Here is a 10304-nt window from a genome sequence, read left to right as displayed (position 1 = left end):
ATGCATTTTCTTATTTTTCCATTACAATTTATTCTTTATTGTTAAAGGCATTTTACATTTGAGTGTTAAATGTTTTTACTTTAAGCCTTATTTGTCACTGCCACGTCTTCCTTTAATGAGGATATAAACCCTTTTTTACATATCCAGAGGATTCCCATGGCAACGGTACATATTTATCAATATTCTGTCAAACATACAGCTTGTGGAAATAAAAGCCAGAAAGATGCCACAGAAAACACACAGTTGTTCTTCAGTTACAAAGCAGATTTTATTACATACAGCACACAACACACAGGCAAGCCATACTGATATGTTCAAAGATAACTAATTATTTTAACATAAACACGAGTATTTTTATAATTCACATAAAGGTTCCAGTGACTAGCTTATACTGTGTCATTTAATGTTCTGTTCTTATAATGACCTGTAGAAACAGAGGTCTAAGGAAAACTGCAGCTTAAATCTGTTTCAGTTTAACGCTAATATCATCTGCATAGAGAGATATCAGAGTCTAAAGAGCAGCAGTAAAACTCTCAGACGATGTTAAACTCACACACAGAGGCCTTTTCAGCTCTGCAGTTCTCATCGAACCACTTCCCATTGGCTGTGGTGGACAAGATGGCGCAGTTCTGGGCGTGTCCTCCGTCGGGCTGGTGGGTGATCTCAGTCTCCCAGTTCTTGAAGCGTACGCTGGAGCCCGTCTGGTCCACCCAGTGTCCGTCCGTCACCATGTCATTGACGCCCAGCCAGATGTGCTCCTCCGGCCCAACGCTCTGGCGAACATAGCTGTGAAGCTGGTCGTTCTCGTCTGCCGTCAGCGGGGTGCTCAGGCTGCCTCCCTTGGCGATGCAGTCATCGTAGGCTGCGTGGTAGGTCTTCTTCACTGGATCGGCCAGGAGACACTTTCCCAGGACCTTTGTGCCTTTCAGACAAACTGGGAGGCAAGAATGAATGATTCAGATGCTGATTCTGTCCAGTAATGAAGACACGTGGCCTCACATCCTAGAGGATTGTATTTGACATTCATTGATAAAAACCTACCTGTCTGTAAAGCTTGGTGCTCTTTCAGCAGGTTCAGCTCCCGAACGATGTCATCAATCTGTTTCTGCAGCTTCTCAATCGCATCACTTGTTACATAGTCTGGATGAAGAGGCACAAATATCAGCCTTAGCGTTACCTGATACCTGCTACAGCAGAGTATTACGTAAATTTAAAGTCTCTTTTTATCTGTTACCCCTTAAACTTTTCACACTTTGTCTAAATCTATCTTTAGTCTTTAACTATTATCTTCTTTTTCGGTGTTTTAATGTTTTTTCTTTTTATCTATTTATTTCTTTTTATTTCTCTTTCACTGTTAACGTTTTAATGATATACATGATAACAGAAACAAGTGCATTTTAAAAGAGCTATATCTATGGGTTAGAGTCCTTGTCAAACGGCGTTTTGACTAAAGTCCAAAGGGTTGGAGTCCCAGTTGACAGCGTCTCAACTAAAGTTCTACAGCTTTTTTTTCTCTCACTGTTTATTACATGCTGTTTTTATTTTAATTATGTAAAGCACTTTGAAATGCCTTGCTGCTGAAATGTGCTATACAAATAAAATTTGATTGATTGATTGATCTACAGCCACAAACTATAGTTGATTTTATTGAGGTTTTATGGGACAGACAAATACTGCACTTCACTCTGATATCCATAAGTTTCAAGGTAATGCAAGCAACTTCATTCAGATGTCAAGCAGTCTGTGTATTATTTCATCTTAGCTTACACCTGCCCACCTAAGCTAATGTAGCAGGTAATGAGAGCATTTCATTAGAGAAACAACCAAGAGTCCCGCTATAATTTTGCAGTAGCTGCAAAGGTTTCCATTCACAGGTGGAAGAACCTTTTGAAAAAACAGCTGTCAATAGTTGACTCTATAAATACTGCCTTTACAGAAGAGTAGCAGAAAGAAAGCAATAACAAAAAGCGAAAACCATTAAACTTTGGCTCGAGTCATGAAGGAGACACAGCAAACAGGAAAAAGGTGGTTTGGTCAGATGAGACCATGTAAAACAGAACATTAATACTCATCACTCTAATGCCAGCTGTGAAACCTGGTGGAGGCAGAGTGATGCTGGAACTGAGCAGGAAAATGAAGCTGGTTAGAGTTGATGGGAAGGTGAATGGAGCCAATTCTGAAGGAAAAATTGTTAAAGCTGCAAATGACACTAAATGGTTAAAACTGGAGTGGAGATTCATCTTCCAGTAGTACAGTGTTTCTCAACTCTGGTCCTCAACGCCCCCTGCTCTGCATGTTTTAGATGTGCCTCTATTCCAGAGCAGCTGATTCAAATGATTGCATGACCATCAAGTACTGCAGAAGCCTGTTGATCACCCAGAGATACAATTCAGGTGTGTGGCAGAAGGGAAATACCTAAAACATGCAGGACAGGGGGGCGGTGAGGACCAGGGTTGAGAAACACTGCAGCAGTACAATGATCCTAAACCTAAACATACAGCAACAGCAACATTGGAATGCTTAAGGAATGCAAGTGTTAAAATGGCCCGGTCAAAGTCCTGACAAACTTGATTCATAATTTGTGGCAAGACAATGAAAAGTGTTATTAAAATACAGATGCTCTCCACAAAGTTTTGTTTCAGCGGGGCAGAAAAGCATGCTGCAGTTTCTAAGCTTCATTTTCTCTCCATCTCTGACTTTTACACTTTGTTGGTCAAACACATTAAATCCCTAATGAACACATTAAAGTTTGTGGCTGCAACCAGACAAAATGTGGAGACGTTTATAGAGTTTGCATACTTGCGCTGCATGTCCAAGTCTTACCTTTCTTTCCGTTTCTCTTCTTGGGGGACGTCTGCTGCAGTGAGCTGTGCAGCAGCAGAAGAAGACAAAGTGTCACCTGAAGCCCTCTAAGATCCATGACTGAGGAGGAAAAACCTGAAATCCACAGCGAACAAACTGAGTTGCTGCTGCAGCTCCTCTCAGCTCTGAGCAAAGACTCAGGCGCAGACTGTTTGGTCCCACGTGACGAAGTGAAGGCAGAATGTAAAAGGAAAACTTATAACAGGGAGAATAAATGTTTTACAGATGTCAAACCCCTGTTTGTGTCGCTGTTTTGCTCAGTTTTCTTTATTATTCTTCAGCTTTTTTTTACATTACGACAAAGGATTTTCTTATTTAACAAGAATACACGATATGTAAGGCAAAGTCACATTTTTCTGAATGTGTCCCGTGGAAGCACAGATGTAATCTCTTGTTTTCCTTTCTGTTGCCTGCAGTGATTGGCTTCTAGGCGCCAGAGGTCGGATGCTTTGGAGATTTCTCGAAAGTCTACATCTGGATCTCTTCAGAGAGCTGGACGAGGCGCAGCAAACACGTGGCAAAGCCTTACATAACGAAGAAACACTACTGTGAGGTTCAAAGCTGATTGAGATGCAGGTTATTTTTTATCACATCTACTTGATATTTAGTGAAAGTGCAAATAATGTTCAGTCATTTCTGCTCTGTTAATTCCATACAAAAGTTAGTGAGTTAATGCAAAAATCTTCCTTTGACATGTGCGATATGCGGTGGAGGCTTGAATTTCTGCAATACAAGATGAAACTGCCCTACGGTTTCTACTCACCTTTGTAAGGGGTTCTGCTAAATGCAGAAGTTGCTGTGCGGGTCATTTACAAAGTTTTTCACTCCACTAAGATCATCATCAAAACCACAAACGCTGAACTCGGCACGTTTCCGCATCACGTTCTTTATTATTTAATTCTCAGTAGTAAAATTAAGCAAACATATCAAGAGTTCTATTATTCAGATACAATATTTACACAAATAAATAAATAGCGTAGCAATGTGGCCTCTGTAAGCAGAGTTTTCAACATGACATTCATCAGTGAAAACAACAAGTTCTCCATGATGTAGAAAAGTTCAGGCAGAGGCAGCTGGTAGGAACACAGTAAGAGTCGAGGTGAAACGCCTCCTGCGCGCTCTGATTCGGAGCTGCAGGTGGCGTCTCCCAAACGCTGACAGCTTGTGGGTCAGATTCAGTGATTACTCAAATGCATAGATTGTTTCCAGTCCAGCCTCCTTCAGCTCAATATATTATATAAATACAGATGGTGTTGGAGGTAGAGTCCTGATAAAATGAGGAGATTGTTGACACACAATGATGCAGACTGGATTCAGATTTGTTATATAATCTTATAAATATACATTTTCTGTTTTTTCCACCTCTGATCTTTCAACTTATAATGCTGGGATGCTGATCTTGTCTTTTTGCTTTTACTACAAAATGTTTTACTCTTTAGAAAAGTGTCCTTGTTTCTTGGCTCAGATGATCAGTTGATGCTTCATAAATACTAAGCCCTTTGCTTCACAGCTTTGCCCTGAATAAATTCATCTAATATCTGATTGAGTTCTTTAAAAACAAAGAAACACCTTTAGAAAAACCTTGTACATGTCAAAAGGTTTGCAAGAACACACTCTTATTTGCAAATCACAATCATCAACTTAAACATATGAATCAATAAATTCACACATGGAGGTAAAAACATTCAGGAATAAATTAAGTGTGCTTCACAGGTCCTCTTCTTTCTAACTTTAACTGCCTGCAGATCATCAGGATCCATTTATGTCGGACAAAACACTGAAAGAAAGAAGAATATGAATATTAAAAAGGAATAAAAAATATAAAAAAAGTAAAATCTATGTTTCTGCTCTTTTCTTCAAGATGCTTGTTGGGTGAGATAAAGACTGACTTCTAAATAAACTGCAGAGACTCAAATGTAAAGAGCAGGAAGGAACAGAGGGACATCTTTGAGGTCTGACTGAACTACACCGTTTGGTTGGCAGGGGGCGCTCTTGCATTGTGACGTATGGAACAACAACAATGTCACACAGGAATATGCCACAAACCTCGCTGTCCAAAGCTCAGACCAGAGCTAGAGAGTAAAGCAGCGTAAGATTGTGAAGAGAACGTGAGAAGTGGAGAAAGACAAAAAAAACAGCAATGAAAAGATCGAAGAGAAGAGACAGAAGACACAAACTCAGATTATTTCACGTTTCCAGATCTTTTCCTGTCCATTTTTAGTTGTTCTTACTAAGACTGGACCACACAGATTCATTTTGACTCATAACTATTTCCATCAAAATCAAAGACTAACAAGCAAAATGAGGAGAAATGGAGGACATGTAGGACAAAGACAGGCAATAAATACAGGCGAAAAACATGAAGCTTACAGGAAATGGAAAAAGCAGAAAAGCCGACTGCAAAAGCAGATTCGTAAGAAACATCCAAGCATAAATACAGAGTGACAGAAGCAGGAGCGGACCACGGGAACGAGTTGGGCTTGTTGGAACAAGCAGTGTCAACAGAACAACTAACAAAAGGAGATGGAATAAAGGACTCACACACACACACACACGCACGCACACACACACACACACAGACACGCTGTGTGATTTCCCACTCCTCTGAGATACACACTGTGATTATTTACTGTAACTCTGAGTGTTTTAACTTCTCAATATCAGAGTCATATAACTGCAGCATGGAAACATGGAAAAGCTGGGAGTCTTTTCAAGGATGCATACAGTGTCTTCCTGATGTGTTTGCAAAACTATCTTTTTTACACATTTCAGCCACTAACTGAACTTTATCTTAATAGGATTATATGTGAGACCAACTCAAAGAAAACTGTGTAGTTTAATCTTGTAAAACAAACAGTTATACTGGAAAACTATCAGAGATTGATTAAAGAACATTAGTGAACAAACAGCAAGACGAAGTGCAGGGAAAACCACAAACAGGTCAGGAAGAAAGCAGTGGAGAATGTGATGTGGCTCTGTTCAGTCAATCATCCATAAAACCACAGCACAAATGAAAACCCCACAGACATTGACCAACATCTAAACTGATGTCACAGGATGGGAAGGTTTAGTTATATATCTGAGAATTATGGCACGATTTGCAGATGCTCTTTGTCCAACATGGCTGAACTTGAGCTTTTATGACCAGACTGACTTCACATCAGCTTCTAAATGTGAAAACTGGTAGCGAGATGCCTTGAAAGTGTTAAAGTTGTAATTGCAGTCAAAATATGGTTCAACCAAGGTAATGGTTCAACTCAGAAAGAAAAAAAGACTCTTCAGACTGAGGTGCTAAAACATCTTGAAAACCATATTTTTGTTTCCATTCATTTTTGAAAGGCACTGCAGCTATATTTTAACTATGACCGGTGGATCAAATTTAACCCTAAAAATGGTGCTCAGGTTTCTCTCCTGGAGCCTAGATGTTACTTTCCACAAGAATAATAGAACTTGCTGGTAACTTTCAGGAACTTTTCAGGAACTTCGTCTGAAACATTCATGAAATTAGGGTATTTAATAATCAGAACTTACTGGGTATGTTTTTATTAGTAGGCTCTGGAAATTTACCTGGTGTGATCCTAAAAGTAACTACTAACTTAATGAAAAGTAAAGACTGTGTTATATAGTTAAATAAAAACTAAATGTGAAGCAAAATAAACTGTGGAACTAAGAAATTGTACTTTGCTCTACAACTGGAGATCTGAGATAAAACACAGCTGGTCATTAATGGTCACAGGGTGGAAACAGAGGACAGAAACGCTCACCATTGAGGATGTAGTCCGTCAAGAGACCAGGCACCTTGTCGCTGTCATCTCTCATAGCTTGCAGAACTGGAATAGATCAATAAATCAGCGCTGATTCAGCTAAATCAAGCCAAACATCAGAGCAGAGATGAGAAGGCTTACTCTTGGTCAGGATCTGGAGGTCTTCAATCGACGGAGGTAGTCCCTTTTTCTCGTAGGGAATGACTGTGGTCAAATACTGTGAACCACAGGAAAGGAGGGACAAGGCTGAGCAAAGCATTTGTGTTGCTGGAAAAGCTGCATTTCCAGAGCAAAAAAAAAAAGAGAAGAAAAGAACAGAAAAGTGAAAGCTTGTGGCTATGTGAGGAGTAGAACCTGTCTGTCGCTGCAGCCACTGCCAAATGTTTGCCGGAAGCTGTTTTGAATAACAGAGGAGAGGCCGTCCATGCTGAAGCGCTAAGGAGGAACGAAGAAAAGTGAAGAAGAAACGAAAGGGGGGAAAAACAAAAGTTGAATGAAATAAAGTATTTAGGAAGTACAGGAAAGTGTGGTTTCCCCCAACAGAATAGCAAAGTCCTGTTGTCAGAATGATTCGTTAAGATTATTTACTGATCCAGGTGTTCTCTCCGGCAGAGCCTGAGCTGCTCCGGCTCCGCCCTTCAGCTTCTTCTTCTTCCTCAGCGACTCCCTGTGCTCCTTCTGTCGGTTCTGCACGTCGATGAGCGCCGAGATGAAGCTGTTCTTCACCTCCTTCTCGAAGTCCAGCTCGTCTCTGACGGCCAGCTTCTGCACCAGCTCCTCAGAGAACCTCCTGATGTTCACCTCCGTCTCTGTCAGACGCTCCAGCAGCTCGGCAGCGCTCAGCGACCTCAGCCCTGGAGTCATCAAACACACACACACACACACACACACACACACACGTACTGAGCAAAAGCTGTTTGTGAGAAAAACCCCCCCGTTATTGCTCGCTGTAGCGGCCACTCACTGTCCTCGAAGCCGGGACTGCTCCGCCGGATGTTCACAGAGAGCATGGACAGATCCGACTGGGAGGGATTCCTCTCTGCCTCCGCATCGGGTGAGTCCTGCATCATTTCCTCGATCTCCTCGATGACCTGCGCAGAGGGGAAAATAAAACAATGCATCAGAGGATCAAATATCTGATTCACAGCGCGATGTGACCTCATTTTGCACCTGCTCCGCCGTGACGAGGGGCTCCTGGTCCACACAGGGGACAATGATGGAGTGCATGTCCAGTTGCTCCCTGAGCTCGTCCTCGTCGGACAGCTCCGCCGCATCGTCCGTCTCTCTCTATCCGGGGACAGAAGGTTGTGAGGGGGGGGAGGGAATTTAATCAGGCACAATGAGATAGAATATCAGCTTTGTGAGATAAACACGGGGGGGGGATTTGCTGGGAGGATGAGGGATGGGGAGGAGTGGAGCGGGAGGCGGCGGAGTGGCTCACCGGTCTCTCCTCAAGGTTAAACGTGGAGATGTAGAGGGAGCGCGTCCGAGACTGCCGCCAATCCACCGGCACGGCCTGGCCGTAGTTACAGGCGAGGGCGTTCCAGATCCTGCAGGAGAGAAAGAGGAATGAATGACAGCTGCAGACTTTGCGCTCTTCAAACAGCTTTTCCAGGATTTCTGAGCAATTTGTTTGCCATGATCTCGTGTAGGTATGTAGCAGGAAGTCAGTGTAACTCTGGGAAATGCGTCACATCAATTATTTAATCAATCGCATGATAAATTAGAATGAGCTCAATAATTTCCATTCTGATCGTTACTATTCTTTGAAAGGCAGTTTTGTTTATAGAGACTTCATAGTCCATTTTTAATTATGGTTTTAGTTGTGTGTGGTTTTTAGTTTTGTTTTTACTTGTTGTTTGTGGTTGTTGAGTTTTATTTTAAATATTTATTGTCCAGTTGCAGTGTAAAGTGTTCTACACAAAGTTAACATTTATTGGTCTTTGAGGGGGCGAACTTGCATCATTATGCCACTTTTTTAAAATATTAGTTGACAATAGTATCAAAACAACAATATTACGATTTATCGCAATGATTTTTAAGACAATTTATCTTCTTTCAAAATTTGTTATTGTGACAGATCTACATGCAACGCATTTGGAGTTTGACCTGGTAGTCAACTTCCAAATTTATCTTGAGACACATTTCCTGCAAAACTATTTTTATTCCTCTGAACTTTATTACACTTTATGAGATGGACATTTTTAACCATTCTGTGCAACATATGAATATAGTTTGATCTAAACCAATCCATAGTAGCTCTGATCCATATTTAAGGTTGTTGTCGCACTAGAAGATGAACGTCCACCCAGTTTAAACTCAGTTCCTCCCATCTTCTAAACATTCTTGACCAACTTCCCTGTACTCGCTGAAGAAAAACATCCCCACATCATCATGCTGCCACTACCATGTTTCAGTATGAGGATGGCCATGTGATCAGGGTGATGTGCAAGTGTTAGTTTTTCCATTTTGGTTTCATCTTCTCCAATATGTTTGCTGTGTTTTCTGCCTGGATGGTTTCTAGCAAACTGGAAACAAGACTTTTTATGTTTTAGGGGGGGGAGGGGGGGGAATTAATGAATTATTGTCGTTGTTTGTTGGCTGTGAATACTTATGCAAGGGCTTGTATGTGGAAAAACAATTATGTGTCATAATGTCTGAAAATCAAAGTACCAAGTACTGGTTGATGGTCTCACAGAACCTGATGATGAGAATATCTCTGGGGTCTTCAATCCATCCAGCATTATTATCCTAAATAAACATCTACCCTGATATGATCTTTGTGTGTTTTTAACCAGCTTTATTACACATGGTGGGGGGTAATAACATGGAGCCTGCTCCTGACAGGCCAAACACAAACACTCACTTGTCTTTCTCCAGCAGCGTCTCCTTCGTGAACACACTCACTGGACCGATCCTCTCCGGTTTTACATTTCCGAGGCATGCCGATAGCTTCCCATCCGCTCCATTAACCTGTTCCTCCGTGGACCTGCACACACCGGATTCCTCCGGGGAACCGTCGCTGTCAGCCCGCCCTGGAGGATCATCCTGATCCTGGAGGAGCCGAGCCACCGCTTCCCCCGCGGCGGGGCTGACCCCTGCTCGGCCGTGCTGCGGTACCGAACCCGCGGTCACGTCCGCCAAGTTCGGCCGGTCGTCGTCGAAATGCGCGATCGGTGCATCCATGGCCCGGACCATGCTAACCGCCCCGGGCAAAAGATGGATTAATCGGGGCAGAACTGGCAGGCCTCATCCTCTGTGTGTCTGACGGGGCAGCAGCAGCAGCGTAGCACCGGCTGGGCCCACTAGTGGTGATACCCAGGATGTTATGGACCTGATGTGTGGAGAGAGACAAAATATGTTGACAATAAATAAGCTTTTTGTGCTGGAGTCTGTGATCGTAATCATGTTTTTTCCCTCCCTCAGTTAATCAATTTGTTGTTTGGTTTTACTATTCGGCACACACATTGAGCTTGATGTCTCCCCAGGACTTCTTCATTGAACTAAAGAAGTAGAAAAAAAACAAAAAACATTCATGGTTATTTAAAATCAATCATGACATTATATGCTACAGAAATCCTAAAATTTGATAGATTATGCATGCGCTATTTTTAAATCAACATATCTTTGTCGTGTCGTGTCACTAATCAGATATTATCTCTTTACCATGCGAAAATA

General features: G+C 41.9%; 2 protein-coding genes across 6 annotated transcripts; both read right to left on the bottom strand.

The window, feature by feature from the left end:
- Window positions 1–243: 243 nt before the first annotated feature.
- On the bottom strand, window positions 244–3638 carry clec3ba (C-type lectin domain family 3, member Ba). Its single transcript, XM_007559616.2, has 3 exons — window positions 2824–3638; window positions 1042–1140; window positions 244–934 (listed from the first exon to the last, which is right to left on the bottom strand). Exons 1-3 carry the CDS (start codon window positions 2918–2920, stop codon window positions 534–536), a joined length of 597 nt encoding a protein of 198 aa, XP_007559678.1. The 5' UTR covers window positions 2921–3638; the 3' UTR covers window positions 244–533.
- Window positions 3639–4220: 582 nt separating this feature from the next.
- LOC103143176 (fasciculation and elongation protein zeta-2-like) lies at window positions 4221–10273 on the bottom strand. 5 transcript variants are annotated; one of them, XM_016675057.1, is made up of 10 exons: window positions 9493–10272; window positions 8068–8176; window positions 7797–7913; window positions 7591–7717; window positions 7215–7480; window positions 6981–7061; window positions 6768–6843; window positions 6627–6692; window positions 4909–4934; window positions 4221–4639 (listed from the first exon to the last, which is right to left on the bottom strand). In XM_016675057.1, exons 1-9 carry the CDS (start codon window positions 9822–9824, stop codon window positions 4924–4926), a joined length of 1185 nt encoding a protein of 394 aa, XP_016530543.1. In that variant the 5' UTR covers window positions 9825–10272; the 3' UTR covers window positions 4221–4639; window positions 4909–4923. The 5 variants fall into 5 exon arrangements, 4 of the variants coding, with proteins under 4 accessions (XP_016530543.1, XP_007559676.1, XP_016530542.1 ...); XR_001662992.1 differs by having other exon boundaries at window positions 4909–6692; window positions 9493–10273; XM_007559614.2 differs by lacking the exon at window positions 4909–4934 and having other exon boundaries at window positions 9493–10271.
- Window positions 10274–10304: the final 31 nt, after the last annotated feature.

The sequence above is a fragment of the Poecilia formosa genome, unplaced genomic scaffold (genome assembly GCF_000485575.1).
Source record: "Poecilia formosa unplaced genomic scaffold, Poecilia_formosa-5.1.2 Scaffold105, whole genome shotgun sequence".
In the NCBI taxonomy this organism is placed as follows: domain Eukaryota; kingdom Metazoa; phylum Chordata; class Actinopteri; order Cyprinodontiformes; family Poeciliidae; genus Poecilia; species Poecilia formosa.
This window is presented reverse-complemented; position numbering and strand designations above follow the sequence as displayed.